General features: G+C 43.1%; 1 protein-coding gene across 1 annotated transcript; it reads right to left on the bottom strand.

The window, feature by feature from the left end:
• Positions 1-12,921: 12,921 nt before the first annotated feature.
• nat16 (N-acetyltransferase 16) lies at positions 12,922-19,473 on the bottom strand. The gene is made up of 5 exons (XM_070930138.1): positions 19,436-19,473; positions 14,614-14,839; positions 13,919-14,143; positions 13,432-13,775; positions 12,922-13,150 (listed from the first exon to the last, which is right to left on the bottom strand). Exons 2-5 carry the CDS (start codon positions 14,827-14,829, stop codon positions 12,922-12,924), a joined length of 1,014 nt encoding a protein of 337 aa, XP_070786239.1. The 5' UTR covers positions 14,830-14,839; positions 19,436-19,473.
• Positions 19,474-19,677: the final 204 nt, after the last annotated feature.

Here is a 19,677-nt window from a genome sequence, read left to right as displayed (position 1 = left end):
TTCTTTTTTTTTTCTTCAACTTTATTGAAAATATTCAATGCATACAGGGTTACTTGTTCTACTTCACAGTATAAAGAAATATAAATATAAATGCAATTTTACAACAAATGATAAAATGCAGGAAAAGGAAAGAAGAACAACAAGAACAAAAACCTTTTATACATTCGAAATGTGCAAATAACCGAATCATTTTTGCCAATTTCTAAGTTTTGAGTTTTAAGATTTCAATTGATCGTCAAATATGTTTTAAAACACATAAAAGGAGGGTTTTGTGGATGTAATAATTTGCTAAGATATTAGTCGAGTTAATTATGTGAAGTGAGTGACACGTCAATCTCTGTTAGTACGGTGTTGTTTTCAAAAACCTTCTGTGAATCCACCCAAAAGGAAGAAGCATGAAAACAAACACACGTTCAATTGATAACCATATCAAGTGTGAACATTATTTTTGTGCAAGACATCACTATTTATTGTTGTGATTTCTTTATGGATCGGACATGTTTTGGAGAAGAGTTGTGTGTGTGTGTGTGTGTGTGTGTGTGTGTGTGTGTGTGTGTGTGTGTGTGTGTGTGTGTGCGGCCTTGTTATCTGGTTTGGTGCCTGATACTGCAACATTTGGGACTGGTCGGTTACATTATGTGCCTCAGTGTGTGAGAGCACTTGTGCAACTGCAGAGCACACAAAACTGCACAGGCCGTGCTGCTGCAGCAGCACCACCACCTGCTGGTGAAATAGGAACTTAACACAACACTTCCTGAAACAGTCTGCCATTATTCCCAGTATCTGATGGGAACTCTTACTACGCTGTTCACAAACTCATTTCTCACTGTTGATTCAGGTGTTACAGCTGCTGGTGTAAGTGTCTCGGTTGCCGCCTTCGTGCTCCGGTCCCGTCGCCGCGGGCTACTGTCGGTTCTCCGTCAGTTGCGGTGACCTTTGTTTTCAGCATGCGCCCCCTGTTCCATTTTCAGCCTGTATGATGCATGACCCTTGGCCCTTCATGTCTCTTCGGTGTGACAGCCGGTTGGCATTTGCTTCTCATTTACTTCTTCCCTCACCTCAGGTAGTTTCCTCCACGGTCAAAGCGCTGTTCCTGCATGCTCACACTCATAGGTGCAAGAGGACGAGTGTGCTCAGTCGCTCTTGACTGACTCCCTGGTGATCAGAGGTGGCTGTGGGGTACTCGGTACCCATACTCAAGGAGAAGTACAAGTAGCTGTCAAAGAAAAAGCTCTGCTGGAAGTCGACGTATAAAATGATGCAATAAAACCTAAGTATATCATCTTAAATTCACTGTATGTATCAAAATGCAAAGAGTAAAAGTCGTACATAAAAGACATAAAATGAAACACAGATGCTTCATAAGTGCAGTAGACGAAGTAGCCTGTAGGAGCGAGAGAGAGAGAGAGAGAGACAGGCAGACAGACAGACAGATGTTAGACATAATACAGTATTCATAGTAAAAGCTGGTATAGAGTTGTATAGATTTTATACTCACCCAGACAAAAGGCTGCCCGGCACCTGTCAATCCCCTGAACAACAACGAACCACAGAAGTGAGGGGATCCTGCAAAGGCGACTAATCAATTTTCTGCACTGCTTTGGCAATATAGATCCTCTGATCTGATCTGCCGCGCCAGTGAAGCTCGAGATGAGACATGATCGGTGATGAATCGTAAATGATTAGATGACAGGTTCAGATGATCGGAATATATTCTAGAAAAAAAAAAAAACAAGAGTTGCATGGGCTGTATACTCACCAAGTCCAAAATGTCCCACCGATGGACGGCAAAGATCTCCTCCTCAGGCAGGGCAGTGGCCCCACAGAGAGAGACAACAGTACTCCGTGTCATGACGGTTACCACTTACCTGGAAATAAACTTTGTTGCCTGCTGTTGGACATTAAAGTGCATTAAATTGATATAAGAGATCCCACCCTAAGCAGGAGCCCACCCCCATGTTTCTTTGGGGGAATGAAAAACCAAGAATGTAAACTTACAAAGCATAGAGATAAAGGGTGTATTTATATAAGAGCTTTACACAGAGGGATCAGGGATTAGCTTTGTAAACGTAGGGACCCCAGGTTGAAAATGATGCTAAGTTGCTAATAAGTAAAATGTGTAATATGTAACCAAAGCATAAGCCAGATGCCCCGTGGAGTTTTTTTTTTGGTCTTGAGGTCTAATAAACATGCATCACAAAACATTTGCAACATTGATTTTTTTTTTTTGGGGGGAGAATATCAAATCTGCATTGTTTCTATCCATGTTTGCTCGCCAGCAGGTTTTCTTCTTCACTGGCTTTGTTGGTGCGTTGCTACATTTCTTGGCACATAACTGTCACCAACTGGCATCAAATCAGTGGATCGTGCAATGGCGCCCTCTTGCGAGATACTGACAGAACAGGGACCAAAACAACTGGGGTTGCCGTTGAGATAGCCATTGAAATTGCCATTGAAATTGCCATTGGGCTAGCCATTGGGATTTCAATTGGGATTTCAATTGGGATTGCCATTGGGATTGGTGACATTGCTGCCTTCGTGATTTCTTGGTTTGTTCTGGCAACTCATGATCTCGAATAGCCGTATTTTTAAAAAAATTTTTTTGCTTTCTTTTGCTATTTTTCCCTCTTTCCCACGGCAGCTCGCGTCCTCTGACAGGAGGTCCTCGTGAACTCATCTGTAGTGCGGAGTGCACACAACAGGTCCAGTCACGACACAGAGCTCCTCTCCCACGCCTTCCTTCTGATAATGAAGGCTTTAAGACATTCAAAGAAGTTCCAACGCAAAAAAAAAAAAAAAAAATCCACAGATTACAGCAAAACCACAGTCCTAGAAAAGAAAGAACTGAAGTAAGTACAAGGTGGTGGCCAAAACAAACCCAAACCCAAGAATGAACAGGAAATCTTCTGCAGGTAGTTCACCACAATGTGCCAGCCCTGACTTTCACAGCGATGGTACAGTATGCTTTCACTTCACTTTTCCACAGTTAATTCGATTTCTAATCTTTTCTCTTTCAGAGGAAACATGTCCTGTAGCATCGAGCGTGATCAGTTGTGCTTGAAATCTCCTCTTTTTTTATTTCAATATATTGCAACAGTTGTAGCAGCAATAAACAACTCCAAATGTATTGATATGCCTCTGAGAATATTTTTCTATTACTACGGATTCCACTGTACAACCATCCAAGCACTACCAAAATACTTTCATATCAAAATATAATCATAAAAACTGTGATAGGTAGGCACAGAATGACTTAAACAGTAGTGGGAAAAGGACTTTGCTCCTTTATTTAAGTAAAGCTATCAGTACCACAGTGGAATAATACTGCAATCCGAAGGTCATATAAGTAAAAGTATAGTAGTATTCAAAGTCAAATGTAGTAAAATATCAGAAGTACAAGTACTCGTGCATGTTTTCACATTGTTAGATTACTGTTGCATTAGGACTAATGAGATAAACTGTAAATATCTCATTTCTCCACATACTGCTGGTGGAATTCACGGAATCGTTTTTTTCACCCCCGGTCTTTATGCTAAGCTAGGCTAAACGTCCTGACTCCAGACCCTTAAAAGAATAGTTCGGCATGTTGGAAAACAAAGTTATTTACCTTCTTTCTGTGAGTAAGGTGTTCAAATTGATATCGCTCTCACGTCTGTGTGTTAAGTACAGAGTCAGGATGTGGTTAGCCTAGCTTAGCATAAAGACTGGAAGCTGGGGAGAATAGCTTTCCAGAGTTAAAAAAATACAGATCTAAAGCTCATAAATGAACCTTGTTACAACCTGTAAATTGGTGAGCTTTAGAGGTGTAAGTAGGCGTATTTTAACTTTGGACAGAGCCCAGTCTTTATGCTAAGCTAGGCTAACCACGTCCTGACTCCAGCTCTGTAATAAACACACAGACATGACATTGATAGCCATCTCCTCACGCAACTCTCTGAAATTAAGCAAATAAGGGAATGCAATTTCTCCAAAAGGTTTGACCTATTTCTTGAAGGCACAGGCATGAAACTAATAAAGATTCTCAGGAAACACACTTGGAAAGAAAGCAAATAGGGGTATTTCCAAATATGTGGGGGGAAAAAAAGGAGGAAAATAACGTGAAAGAAAACACAGACTCGTCACTTGTCTTTACTTAAAGTACAACAAATGAGGAAGGTTTGTTCATGTACCCCCTTGTGGAGGTTCAAGGCATTACCAATCAAGCCATGATAAAGCAATCACTACAAATCAAGCACAGAGAAAGATTTAATGTACAGAGATAAAGGTTTGCATCACTGAGTGCATATTAAAATAAAATTATCTTTGAAACCTACACATTTCTATCATCACACTGGCTAGTTTAAACCCTAGCAGTGCATCTTATTTATATTTTGCATGTAACAACGTTAGTCTTGAAAGTAACTAGTTACTACAACTGTTAAGGTTAATGTCGTGGAGTAAAAAGGACAATATTTCCTTCTGAAATGTAAAAAGGATAAGGTCTCACAAAATGGAATTACTCACATAAAGTACTTAAAAACTAGAATACTAAATGTACTTGGTTACTTTTTAATCTCCTGGCTTAACCAACCCGAACCTGCATTGCTCCTTCAGAACACAGCCATGTCAACCTCTCATTGTGTTACTCTTATAGTCGTCGTCTCTCTCTCTCTCTCTCTCTCTCTCTGAGAATAAAATATAGTCTTATTTTCAATGCCACTGTACACCGACGCGCAAAACTGCTCTGCGTGTCGTCTGTGAAATGGTTCAGCGTTGAAAGGAACATTGTCAGGACCCGACAGAGAAAGGCTCATCTCACATGACACTGTATGATTTGTTTTCTGGACATCAAGATGCGCGACAAGAACATTGGTTTTTCACTGAAGTGGATGCTACTTTACAGGAGATGGGAGCTTACCTATTATTGCCATAGACAACTAAAGTGCATGCTGCTTCTAACTCAATGGCTTGTACAGTAATTCATAAAACATACATTAATATAACACTTAACCCTATAATACCTACAGGGCTTGCAGCACAATGTGTTAGCATTTTATTCACTTGTATACAAAGTATACAATCATCACATTTCTTCTTTTTTTTTTTTTTTTTAGACAAAGTGCTATAAGTAACCAAAAAAAACTTCAATTCAGTGTCGCGTTCAACCGCTGATGGTATCACCTTTGACTTTTGTTTGTGTGCTATGGGGCTAGTGTGTAAGGGGGGGGGAAGAATTTTTTTTTAACTCATAGATACGTTTTCAACGGCCGGACATTTAACCGGAATTAAAAACTCCAGGAATTTGCTGCTTTTTAGTAAATCCCCATAAGCCAATTGACCGACACAGACGCTCCGCAGTCATGGAATTTGGCACGTCTTCCTCAAGCACACAATGCACCCACACGTCCGGTGAAGGAACACTGTGCATAAAGTCCAGCGTGTCTGCTGAACATAACGTATGTTTGCGCGCCATAATATAGAAGTCTGAAGCAAGCGTGGGCATCCAGCTCTCCAGAAACCTCGGAAAACGCATTCTGAGACTCCCTGATTAATGAGATTCGGGGGAGCTACCGGGCTCTACAGCCTGATCTTTAAAGTTTCGGGAACCTTTTTGTCTCACCTTTTATTCGTATTTTCCTCGTTATCAAATACATCCCCTGTGTTCGTCTCCCTGATGCCCTTTAAACCCTTTAGAAATGTATTAGACAGCCGTGGCACGTTTTACAAGTTGCTACTGATGATTTTGTTAATAGCTAATGCACAGCTTATTAATGTTTACTAAAGCAAAGGACTTTTGGATTATCAGGTTGTGAAGAATCCGTTAGGCTGGTGAATGTCCACCTCCAGCGAGACTGTCCTCTCTTGCAAGGTTTACCTGGCAGGGACTTTCATTGACCAAGTGAGGGTTAGGGTTAGGCTGTAACCCTTACAGTCAATGTTAGTGTTTTTTTTTTAAAACCCCAATTCTCTTGACGCAGGCTGCCTAACCTTGAAAAAATAGGGTTAGGGGTTACCGCACTAACCAAGTTGTTTCCCCTGCCTAAACCTGAAATGACTGAAGTGATGTCAATCTGCCAGTAGGGGCACAAGATCAGGGAATGGCCGCGATGGGTTGTTTTTTAAAAGCGGTGAGAGAAATGACATAATTTTGCTGTTTGCGAATTCCTACAGCGACATATTCAAAGCATCTCCGAGTTTAATGCGCTGCAGTCCTCCTTTCCAGGAGGTGGTCAGCGAGCTAAAGAGCTACTTCTAAACAGAAAAGTATAGTATGCTGGAAGAGTTGCACGCCAAATTGGTTTTTCACAATCTGGCAACCCAAATGTTGTCCTTATTACTGACCTATAAGGCATAAAACGTTTTTAATTAACATTAACAAAGCGATTAGTTACAAATAGAGTATAAACCATTTGTAAAGTATGATTTTTTAAAAAATGGTTTTTAGTTGTAATAGCTGAACTATATTAATAAGTGATTTATTAACACGCATCCCTTATGCGAAAGTGGTATTGAAAAGGGTTCATCCGAGAACTCTGTCGGGCTTTCTGAAATTCTGAAAATCCATCAAGCCACGTCTGTTGGATTGACCTCAATCTGCAGAACTCACTGGCCGAGCGCTCTTTTCAATTTGCGAAGGCGTCCGCCCTTTGGCACCGGAGTTGGGGAGAATCACGGACATTTGAAAGCGTGGACATTGAGGACTTGTGGGCGGGGTGGACAATTTGGATCACTGGCACGGCAAAGAAACCCGGAAACAAAACCTTGCTTCTGCCAGATTCATTTGACCGCCAACGAGGAATTGCTTGGAATGTCAAAGTGCTGGTGATAAGCCGTGACAAAAGATGCTTTCTTTCACATGTGATGATGACTGGGTAAGCTTCATAGATTTTATTTATTTTTGATTTTATTTATTTTCTACAAAATTCAAAATAGGAATGAATTCATTTAGCTTGTCTTGTTGAACTTTTTCGGTTCACAGAGTTGGAGGCCGCAGCATTTAGACTGATGGCAAAAACAGTAGCCGAGAGAAGCAGCCAGAAACTCCAAATGGCAGCCCACAATTCATTACAATCGACCAGGCCAGTTTATTGAGGGTGCCATGAGCCAAGCAACTCGAGGGGTAGAAAGACGTTCCTTGGTGCACAAAAAAACTCTGAAGGTTACAGGTCAAAACTGAACCTTAAGGCCTCAGTATGCTTTAAACACAGCGCTTGTGTCATCACATCCGGACTACAAAGACACACAACAAGGAAACCCTCGAAAAGAGGTGAAAAGGGGATGATTCCAAGAGGATGCTATGATGGCAGGCTTTTTACCCCCCCCCGCCATTTAGACACTGTTGGACAAAATGTTGTACAACCGACTTGATTTGAAGCATACTGAGGCCTTTAGATGGATGAAAGAAACAACACATTTTTTACAATGGATTGTTGATTTGTAGATGGGAAAGAAAGCCTTGGAGAGAAAAAAAAAAAAAAAAAAGCCCCCTCCCAACCTTAATAAACGACAAAGAAAGTGGCCAGCAATCTCGCGACCTTCACCTGCCGTGAAGCAGATAATGTCGGGACTCAAGAAAAACAAGAGCATGCTGAAATGGTGCGGAAAGGGAAGTGGCAGCAGGGCGCATTGAGTGAACACTGAAAATAGAGATTTTATTTTTTATAAAGCGAAGTGATCAGTGATGGGTTGACAGGTTCTCAGAGAAAAATTCACGACTGGCAACTATTTTTTTTTTTTTCCCACCCCCCTTCAAAATGAGGCTATCATAAACTTTTTGGCCATTCAAGTGTTAACATTAAGTCGTCATTCTGGGGCATCACACAAGCTCCAGTGGCTTTCCAGCACAGCGTACAGTATTTACACGTATTACATATTATTATGACAAGACAACAAAAAAAAATAAGTTAATGAGCATGTCTAACGGAATCTGTTGAAGGATACCCCTACTTTCTATGTTACACTACGGTTGGGTTATGCGGAACTTAACAGCGGGTGTATTTGATTGTGAGGAAAATATCCAGCTTTTTGTGCAGAGTATGTTTCAACGACTGCTCAGCTGGTTAGAATTTACTATACTAACTAGTAGTGAGTGGGTGTGGGTTAGGAGGTGGGATGGGGGGAGCTGCTTATGTACATTTCTAAATCACTGGATGAAGGCTTTTAAAACCTTTCCCTTCCTAGACGTCATCTCCATACAGAAGGCAGTACAGCACATGGGTTAAGATGATTGGTCTTGAAATTAACAAGCTTTGTTTTTTCGTGATCACAAAATCAACAAAACCTTCCCAAACTGACTTCTCGCGATCATTCGACGAAGACGAGCAAAATTCACCTGTGGTAATTCAAACTATGATTAGCACCTCCAAGTCTGAAGCCGTGGTACTCTACTGGAAAACGGTGGAGTCCTAACGCTGAGGTGGGAGTGATTAGCTGCCAGCAAGAAACCTGAGTTCAAGTATCTTGGGGTCTTGTTTACAAGTGAGGGTAAGATGCAACGTGGGGTCGACAGGTAGATTGGCGAAGAAATTCAAGCATCTTGGGGTATTGTTCACAAGTGAGGATATGACGGAATGCGAGACCGACAGGCAAATGACTGCTGCACCAATCATTCTGTAACGTGGACCCTGTGCCGGACTGTCAGGGGCGAGGCAAAGCTCTTAATTTACCAACCCTAAATGATCGCTAAAGAAAATGAGATTGCGGACACAAGCGACTCAAATGAGTCGTCTTCACGGGGTGTCTGGTCTCACCCTTGAAGACAGGGTCAGGAACTCAGAGTAGAACCACTGCTCCTGAACACCTCACTTTAGAGGGTTTCCAGGACAGGAAAGACGAAGAACATGCTGACGGGGAATGCATGTTCTATCAGACCCGGGAATGTCTTGAGATCCCCCAGACTAGCTGGAGGATGTGGCTAAAGAAGTAGATGGGAACGATCTATGATCAACTAACAAAAGGTCACTATGACGTAAACCAACTGTTTCATACCACTGGAAAACTATCTCTCGCCCCTTTGTATTTCGTTTTTTGTTTTTAAAAACTGAACCCAGTTTGAATCAAACCACCAATCATGTGGGTTACCTAGCACATACGTGGCCAATCAGCCAGCAGAGAGGAAGGGAGGGACACGTAGAACCCGGATGACCCTTTTGTTTGCACAGAGACGCTGTGATTGGCCAGTTATGTGCCGGCTAACCCTGATTGGTTGTTTGATTCAGACCGAAAAAAAAAGCGAAATACAAAGGGGGCAGGCGCTCACAGACACACATTTTGAATTTCAATTAAATATTGTTAGCGGAATGCAATGGTCAAAATGAGTTATTCCAACCAAAATTATAATTAAACAATATTGCCTACTGCACCTTTAATGAGACTAGTCTGCTTATTCATTGCCAAGGGCACACTATGAAACACTATGACCACATTTTCTAACCCTTTCACTGCAGCTGCGGTAGACCTAAAGTTGGATTACCAACCAGGCAAAGCAGTCGACCGGCCCAGGGCTCTGGATTCACTGTGTGACACGAGTTTGTGGTAAACTGAGTAATTGCTACTTTTTTTTTGGGTATACCAGAGTGTGAGCTACCAACGCACAATATCAACTGACACGATAAGGCGGGTCCTGGTGATCACGATAAAACGTTTTTTATAAATACTTCCATAAATAGATCACAAAACATATTCTGTGATCACGAGGAAACAAATTGTATAAAATAAAATAAAAAAATGACTCCCATGGCTTTCCAACCTTCCATATCTTCACTTCACTCCTGGCAGCAAATAATAGGACATCAGTTTAGATGAGTGGTGACTTTCTTTGGTTACAAACAATAGAGTAAAAAGATAGTTGTCCTCCTATGTTGTTATGCTCCCTGCAATATGTTGAGGATTATGACCACTCAATGAATCATTTTAAAAAGTGTCTGTCCTGTTTAATGATTTATTTCCTTTTTTTTTCCATCAGGGAATAAATGCTTTCTCATCATTTATCTTTCGTCAGAAAATAGGCCCAGTCATCCTCACACCTAGAAAATTGCATACCAGAAGAGGAAGGTGGTCAAAGTCAAGATAAAAGCTGGTCAAGGCAACGGGGAGGTAAAATTGTACTATACAAACTGAGATGTTTCTCCAAAAAGATATTCCTATCTGGCTCAGATGAACGGTGCTTTTTCACACCCTCTATATGGGCATTTAAAGGGAGATTTAGAGAGTGTGTGTGTGTGTGTGTGTGTGTGTGTGTGTGGTGCTATGCTCTCATGATGTCATTTTAATGCCACAGTGGCAATTAGTCACTAGAGAAATTAAAATAGAAATTTGGGCCTGATGTGATGCCTCGAGTAGAGGTGGTAATACAGGCATCCTAGCACAAGAAGACGGACTACACGTAGGTGGAGGCCAAAGAATGGGTGTTATTTCCTCCACCAAGTTAATTATTTTCTATACGGGTGACACATCGGTGTCCGGTGTTGTGCTTATGCCATGGCCACTTACCAAAGGACAGACCAAAGTCTGCAGCTTTGTTAGGCTGTACTTAGGCACACCATTTATTTATTTATTTATTTTTTTAGCTAAATGCTAATGTCAGCGTGCTAACATGCTCACAATAACAGTTAAAGTGATGATGTTTAGCATTAGGGAATAATGTTTCCCATCTCAGTTAAGCATGCTAACATTTGCTAATCAGCGTTGAACAAAAGTTGTTACTGAGGCTGACGGGAATTGTCGTTAATTTTGCAGGTTATTTGGTCATAAACCCGAAGAGTTCGACAAACCGAGATATTGACCTGACGGCGGTGCTACATGAAAAGGCAGGTTATTACAATTGATCCTTGAGGGGAACGTGAATGCGTGTGCTAAATTTCTGTATTTCAATGTTGTCCATATTTTACTGGATCAGTAAAAACCTTGACCTACTGGTGGCACGATGAAAAGTCCCCTCTTGGGAACCATGAATGTCAAATAGTCAAGACATTGCCATCCACGGAGCCATGCGGTTAGCGCGGCCGAAAAATTGAGCCTAAATTGTCATCAGTTGCGGGGGGGGGGGGGGGGGGGCACTGAAGCTGTTCTAGAGGCTCACGGAGAACCAACACCTTACTAAATAAGCTGTTGACTGGAACTATGTTTGAGGTGTCCTGATTTTAGTGGACAAGTGCCAGTCACGCAGATATTAGCACTGTCCCTGGCCATGGTATAATCCACAGTGTTCTGTTCATGTCTAGACGATAAATCAGAGATTAGATTGCTCTAAAATGGCTGAACCTTCTCTGAACACCGGTCTCGCACGCTCACAGGGAGTGCTATTTTTCCCAAAAGGTTTTTGCCAGCTAATATTAGTGACGGTTAAAGCATCTAACAGTATATTTCTGTTAATTTGAACACAGTTATTTCCTTTCCCTCTTCCTGCGTTAGCTGAAGCCAGTAGTAAACTGCGCAGTAGTCTGTTACACATTTTCAAGCATTAGCATTTTGTTTGGCGTTATGCTAGCGATCTACGAAAGTAAGCCTAGATTTCACTTACAGCTTCAGAAGTTAATCGTTTCAGTTAAAATTTTATTGCAGCATTTAAGTGAGAGTATTAAATTAGTAACATATATGTACAGTCAAATATTTGAAACAAAAAAAAAAAGACAAAAGCTAAGACATAAGCCTGACCATAACAAAGGATAAATTGTCAGCCATTTTGTGACTGAGCATGTTCATTTCACTAACAGACTTTGTTTGTTGTTTCTGCAGAGATTTGTTGTTGATGTTCCTAAGTAAGGTAATACTAGTGAATAGATGCACCCATTTACATTAGGGTGACGGGATCTGTAAATTACCCCTATTTGATCCTGAACTACTCCTTTTCAATTTAACGTAGACACGACCGTGTCCGTGTAGTCTTAATAAAGTGCCTTCAGAGTTGTGCAGATTTAGTAACCCAACTCAGCTTGTGTACATATTTAGAAGGTTCATATTTACAGAAAAAAATAGAGATGAAAGGTTTGAGATGCCCTAAGGGTACTTTAAGCATATAGCATTTGCATGTTGACTGTTTTTAGGTTTTAGGTTACATCACTGCTACCGGTGTGAGAAAGCTTCCCCGAGCTCATCACTCTTATTACACCTTTCCATGTCATACGGCATACAGGAGGTGGACATAATATTGAAAAACACCAGTTCCCATTGTAATGAAACTTAATTGCAATTTGAATAAGGTGATGATTCAGCTCTATGGTCACTTTTGAGGCCATCGTTTGTAGCGCTGTTGCATTGGGCAGCCTCTGGTCACACGACAATGTTTTGGACCAAAATCGGCAATTGCAGGACCCTGGCTGGATTCATTTGCTGTGGCTTTCAAGCCGAGCTCAGCTTTGGTGAACACTTGCACCGTTGACCAGTTGTAAACCACCTTCATAGTGCTGACCGCCCCTGAAACCCCGTTCGGATTAGGTCTCTTCTTTTCTTCAAAACAAATCGATACACTTTGAGTTCGGTTATGTTTTCCATGGTTTCCATAGACCTCTACTCAAAGGTATGCATGTATATTGGGATCACAAAATATTAAGTACACCTCAAAACTATGGCCTTAAAAAATGGTACTTAAAAACGACCGTAAAGTTGTATCAACACATCTCTGACACCAGTTGAATATCAGAATCTTTACAAATGTAGTATTTGTCACAGACCTATTGTAGCTGATTATATGATGTTCATCATTTTATGCCCACGCCCTGTATTTGTTTATGTATTATTGAATCTAATTTACTGCATTCAGGAAAGTTGTTTTGTTTTGTCGAAACTACATTTCGTTTGCTTGGTTTCTGTTTTCTCAGTAAAGAGGTTTGTGTTTTTCTGTTACGTGTAATTGTGTTGTGTCCATTCCTTGTTGTCTAGACCTTTGTCTTCATTCCTTTCTGGCTCCTTCATCTTCTACTCCTTCCCATCCACCTTCTGTAACTAGACGATATCTGACTCCACCACGCACTGCTCAGTATACTCCTTCACCAGCTCCACGCTCAAGGTGTTGTGGCAGAATTCGGCCATGGGCTTCCAGAGAGGTGGATCCAGGAACATCTGGCACATCACGTGACCCTTTAGGGTGGCGGTGTGGCGCTGCAGGTGGCACAAGAACTGCTGCCGAACCAGGTCCAGGTCTTTACCGAACATATCAATGTTCAGGTAATACCTGGTTAAAAAAAAGTGGACCAGTTGACTGAGGAAAAATAATCTTAAATACTTAAATATTATGAGTATCTTAAAGCCACTATATAGTTTGTATGTAGTATGTATGTAGTTTCTAATATATTTGCAATTCTGGCACCCCCCCCACTGGTACAATCAAACGATGCTATGGTAGACAGCAGTGCACATCACATTGTTTTACACTTTCTTAGGGACAACAGTTGTCCCTGACTTAACTTGCAACATCTGCTTGGCATTATGAATAAATAAAAAAAGGACAGTTACCAGTCGTCTCCAATGGGCACCCTGAAAGGGAAGGTACAGAGGCTGGCCACAGTAGGGTTGGACACGTCATCCACCATCCAGTCAATGTCCTTCTTCAGTAGGATGGCCATGTTACTCGGCAAAGGCTTGAATGGCTGCCAATCTTGAATAATGGTGGCATTAGGAAGGACCCCCTGCATCAGGTCAGTGGTCAGATACAGCCGGTGGATAGTTGTTTGGTCAAGATGCACCGGAGGGGGGTTGGAGGGGGAGGTGGACAAAGACGATTGGATGTCTCCACCCAGACCAAGCTCCTGCAGACGGAGCTTGAGGTCTTCAGCTCTGAAGCGCACCAGCAGAATACCCTGTAGAGACGAAAACCAACGCGTGAGCTCATGAAGAACTGCAACAGTAAACGTGAAACATTTCGGTCATTAATTACAGCCATTGACGGTGAGTATAGACCAAAACAAAGAAAGGACCTATAGTCTGCTTTCGTTGCTGGTACCTGCTTGGTTATGATGCGATACTTCTGGAAGTCTTTTGGTCCAAGCTGATCATCACGGGTCAAGCGGCTTACTTTGACCTCTGGGTACTTGGACTTGACCAGCTCGGAGCAAAAGCGCAGCAGAACTCCTGCCACACCCTTGCCCCTTTCCTGAGGGGCGACACGGAGACCTTCCACCAGCATTGTCTCCCCCTCATCAATCACACACACCGACTCCAGAGCAATCTGCAAGGCATCACAGGAGACGTTCACATTAACATGGTCCTTTTTGGAACTGTACATCACTCTCGTAGCTGGAGCAGAGCAGCAAGCCTGAAAATTCCTATCTCCTATTCCTATTTTAGCGAGTCTGTATTCCACAAACCAATGAGTGACGTCACAATGGCAACGTCCACTTCTTTTATACAGTATATGGTCTGATCAAACGTTAACACAGTCTCCATACATCCTTGTAGCTGTTGTAGTGAATTGCATCGCATAACGGATCCGCTTCCTGTTGAAACTGCCAGTTGACCTAAGGGCTCAGTGGACATGCATATGGTTTTATTTGTACTACATTGGGTGCCTGCAGCAGTGTTTGGCAGTGACATATTACTTAGCAAAATGTTACAGTGACTTTGCTTATAAAACACAAGAATTCTGCCTTTTCTTAACCCCATCGTTTTAAAACATTTTCATATTTTCATCGAACTTACCACTTTTCCCTGTTTGCGAGCCAATATGACTGTGCGGTTGGTCTCCTGCAGCCAGCTGGTGTATCTAGTGGGCAGGTAGTCAAGGCCTCCATAGATGTCCTGGCTCATAGCCATGATCTCATCGAAGTCCTCCTCAGTGGCCACAGAAAACTGAAGGCCTGCCTGGGACAGGGCCTCTGGAAGCTGGGGCATAGTCAGGCTGGTATCAATCTTCATCTTGAAACAACTGATGAGATACAAAGTGGAGGGGAGATCATTGTAGATTGCATTTATCAAGTGTCTCAGAGCAGGATGTCACTCTCAACCAGTCAAAAATGACCAGTCCAAAATGACTCAACTGGTCCTACTTTAAAGCACAGGAGTAAAAGCAGTTTACCATGTCTTTGACCATGGTAACCTGGGAGTTCATGACAGGTGCCGCACCTGGGTGGCGCAGAAATGCAGAGTGTACATCTTTTGATCCAAAACAACAACAACAACAACAACAAGCCAAAGGCATGCGTGCTTGGATAACAGCTGTTTGTTCGTGACTGTGTTCGTGACGTAATTACTCCGGCAACAGAAAACAGCTGCGTCCATTCCACACAAAACTAGCATCCTGGTGCTCGATTGTAACACATCCAGTACTTTCTCTGACACAAAAAAGTGATACGATGGAAAGAGCAATTAGTGGCTACAGGCACAAAGGAAAGGACATACAATGATGGAGCAATAGCAGTGGTAAAGCACAGTCAGAACTTGTGTTTTTGGGGAAGGCACATCCCCATGTAGTATATTGGTACTTAAAGGATAACTTCCCTGGCTAACAACCCTGCTTGTGCTGCCATCAAGTAGCTGCTGTCGGCTCTGTCCACGCCTTTTAAAGGACTTCCCAATGCGACACTGCATCACAGTTCGACGTGGTCAGGTGACACGAACAACACCTGACCTGACCACAGCCAACTGTGATATGAGTTGACGGCCACTTTACAACAGCCCTCGGTTCTGCCTGCGTCCTATCGGTCTTGAGCAACTATGGAGCAGCATGATGATGACATCACAGCGCTCTGCCTATGCCGTGACATACTATAACAGACTTACAGGGTGTTACCCATCGCTGCGACCGTGCCATCACACCACAACGTTGGCATCGGCAACACACTCATCACTAATACAGAGCTGCACAACCAGCTCTGTATATGGGGGGGGGGGGGGGGGGGGGGCAGAAGGAGAACACTGAGTAGCCAGGAATGAGACAGGACCAAGGCTAGGGGCATCTAATACAGAAGCCTAAGCAATAATTTATCTGTTTTATCAAGTCATTAAGCATTGCCAATTGTAAGTAGACCTCCCCAGTTTTTGGTTAAAAGTTTTGTAATAGCCAACGTTTATATAAGGAAAAAGGGATGAGATTGGTACATGGATGAAAAACCAGCAGGAGTAGAAAAACACAGCAGGGGACAAAACATCACCATAAACTCACCTACTGCGCTTTAAACCAACAGGAAGACAGTGAAAGTACCAACCAACGGGGGAACCAAGCACTGGTGACTGAGAGAGAAGTCCCAGATAGCTGAATTAGATGAAGGAACAGGTCGGGCGTAAAGCAGTATAGAGAAACGCGCAGGGGAAGGTGCACGAATGGACCAGAGGGACATTTAAAAAAAAAAAAGCAAGACAGAGGGAGACAAACGGAGAGCACAAACCACGGGTGAGGTTGAAGAGAATGGGAGGCAGAAAGATGGGACAAAACAGACACAGGGAGTTGAAAACTGGCACCTATCTTGGTACCTACGTGTTTTCCCATAAATCCTAAATAAACCCCCTAATCCGCACACTAATACCCTCTGATACCCACTCCACATTACCAACACTGGGCTCTGCACATAACTTGGCTATAGAATTCACAGAATTACACAGACAAGATGGAATGGAGCTATGGGCAAAATTGTCTCTTCAAACAGTTAGGCCTAAAAAGGCCACTACAGTACTATTACTTCGTCCAGATGAGATACACCACGATACAAAAGATACTACTTTTTGTGTTAGGTAGTGGGACGGGGTGAGGGCTGTTGGAGTGGGTACACAATATTCTAGAAGCGCTGCGAGGAAACACAAACACGAAGTTGCTCTTATGAAGGTTTTTTTTTTTTTTTTTTCATTTAATTGAGTTGGGATACAATGCATTGACATATGACGCTGTACAGTGTGATCAAATATAAAAATAAAAAAAAACAAGCTTGTGCAAAAACAAAATGTGCAACATAACATAAGAAGCCATACAAAAGAGAAGCGATACAATATAATAAGATACAACAAAATAGGATACGTATATGATAACATACAATAACATATAGGTAGGGCTGGGCATGGGTCTCGCAATCACTTTTGTTTCAAAGCTGTCAAGAACTGAAAGTTGCCCCCCCCCGGAGAGCACTTTTGTAAATGGTAAAGTTTATACTTGCAAATTGTCCCTGTTTTAACCGGACTTTGAATGCTGGATTGCCCCCATGCACAGCTGTCACGGTCACTGCTACCTCTGCAGTTGGCCCGGGGAGGATGCTCCCCATGAGCTAGTGCCACGGCATATGGGGTCTCCAGCTGCTTCTTTTCAGAGGGGGGCATGAAACAAAACCAGGGGACTCAAAGCACTCGCTGAAGACTGCGCAAGACCAAGCACGCCAGTCGAAGCGCTGCCTGGATTGACAACGGGAAAGCCTTCAATTTCAACGCAACTTACAGCCGTTCCAAGACGTGACCTTGTCTGAACCTCAACATCAGAGCGATCACATGCGCAGCACTCACTCAGAGAACACGACCATGGTCATACCCTCATCCACTCTATCATCTATCTATCTGTGAAGCAGCAAGGAAAGACACAACCAGGAAAACAACGCTTATTCAAGAGACCATCAAGTGTTCCACATACCAAGGCGGTACACTATCCCTGCTGCTTTCTGCACCTTGCCAGTTGGTTCTTTGGAGTAGTTTAAGAATGGGACTACTATTACCCTCCTCCTCTGGATGGATTATATCTGCTCAATTGTGGATGGATGGTTGCAAAAAGAGAGAGGATTACGGGGACTGAAGGAGTTGAACAAACAGACGGCCAAAGACACACAGGGCAGCTTCACACTTTACAATCCCATGGTCATGAAGCAAGGAAGACCTAGAGGAAGAGCAGGACTGTACCGAAGCGCCACATCAACAGAAAGAACGAGACCCAAGCTGTCAACACCGCATATCCATCTGTATAGCAAGGCGGCCCAAACACCAAGACCCGGAAGCTCCTAACAAAGCAAGGAGGACGGATTCCACCTGGAGTCCAGCACCCGGAGACCGCGCAACCCCAAAAAAGTGACGAAATTAAGAAAGGGTTTTAAAAGTGACATTTATTTCAAGATCTAGCATCTTTAACATTTTCAAACACAGCTTTTTCCTCCCATTTGTGAATACACGAGACACGTCTACAGGTCATGCGGGAATCTCTTTACGTCAGACTTGCATGGGAAGGACCACATCATCAAATTTGGGCTGAGAGGTGTCTGGTGGAGGCGGGGTGAGGGTGCGACTGTCTTGACGAACTCCTTCGCTAAACTCTTTACGGGGATGCCCGAAAGTACAGAAATGCCCAGTGTTTCATCTGTACTTGGTGTTCCTGGATAAACACGGCGTCTATGGGACACTAAAAGACTCCATGGAAGTTGATATATCCATGTCCTTTCACTTAGCAAAATCTGACACCACTGATAAACCAAGACCCTCCCCAAAAAAAACCTAAAAACCTTCGTAAGGAATGTGGACACAACCTCGGGGACATAATTGTCCATTCTTATACTTTGTTGTTGTGGCTGTACTTGGTTATTATAAGCCCTTTTTTTTCGTTACCTGTCTGGTTTGTGTCGGTTTAAGCGCTGACTTTTGACGCCATTAACAGAGAGGGGATCGCAGGGGGAGGGTCTGCCCCGTGGGGGAGTGTGTTGGTTCGTAGAGGCTAACACAGAAATGCTAGACATGTTCCAACAATCTATCAATGGGCCATGTGAGCTGTAAGGGCATTTGTAGTGAAAACACTGTCTGGTCACACACACACACGTACACACTGTGGACACTGGTATTTTTCCATCATGCTTTGATGCTTTGAGATGAGGTGTCAGGCTTGGCTGGGTCGTCTGCTCCTGCCAATGAGAGCGATGCTGGTTTGTTTTTGTGTTTCTGTCTCCCACTCTCTCACACACACACACACACTCATTGATTCATCCCCCTCCTATTCACTCTCTCATGCTCCTGCTTCCTTACTCTCTTTGGCTGGCAGAGTACTCCAAACAAAATGGAATTTGGCCCATTTGCAAAGACTGCTGAACCGCCATCAAACGCGCCACTGCAAGCAAATGCCAGTATGCTCACTGCGGATTGGGGTCTGGTAATTCAGCGATGGCCGCGCCAGGTGGGGGAGCTTCGGACGACGGGAATGAAAAATTCGGGAACCGAAAGGGCGCTCACAAAAAAAGGGGGGGGCGCTCCCCCACATGACTTTGTTGGTGAATTGAAACCAACGTAACGGAGTTGTTTTAAATGTCATGGCTACTACGAAAAGGTAAGCATTCTGCATTTTGCTCACATGGCAGCAGTGGGGAGTATCATCAGTCGAAGTGACAGAGGTTACGAATGAGGTTGGTTGCATACCCATATTTCTGTAATAACCTGACGCTCCCCTTCAACTACACGCTTCAACCCCCCCCCCCCCACACACACACTTCCCACACAGAACAGACAGGAGCATCATACTGAAAAGAACAGGCCTCTCAGGCACCTCAATAATACAAAACTCAAAGGAACACACCATGTCTCCAGTAGATTATCCTGTTGGTCAAGTGGTGAGAACAATGGACACCAAAATCATTCATGTCTCCCGGGTAGATCCTTGGCTCCAGTGCTTCATGCCAGTAGGCTCCATGCTGACGCAAACACATAAGCATACCACTCTGTCGCGCGATAGCAGGCTCCATGTCATTTTTCCCACGCAGCCCGGCCTACACATGAAACAAACCATTGACACACCAGAAAATGATTAGTTGGTAAATC

This window comes from Enoplosus armatus, chromosome 23, assembly GCF_043641665.1.
Source record: "Enoplosus armatus isolate fEnoArm2 chromosome 23, fEnoArm2.hap1, whole genome shotgun sequence".
Classification (NCBI taxonomy): domain Eukaryota; kingdom Metazoa; phylum Chordata; class Actinopteri; order Centrarchiformes; family Enoplosidae; genus Enoplosus; species Enoplosus armatus.
This window is presented reverse-complemented; position numbering and strand designations above follow the sequence as displayed.

Coding starts and splice junctions, on each gene's coding strand:
- nat16 (XM_070930138.1), bottom strand. CDS start 14,829: ATGAAGATTGATACCAGCCTGACTATGCCCCAGCTTCCAGAGGCCCTG. Junction 14,144..14,613: donor CTCGCAAACAGGGAAAAGTG/GTAAGTTCGATG, acceptor GATGCCTTGCAG/ATTGCTCTGGAGTCGGTGTG. Junction 13,776..13,918: donor ATCGCATCATAACCAAGCAG/GTACCAGCAACG, acceptor TCGTCTCTACAG/GGTATTCTGCTGGTGCGCTT.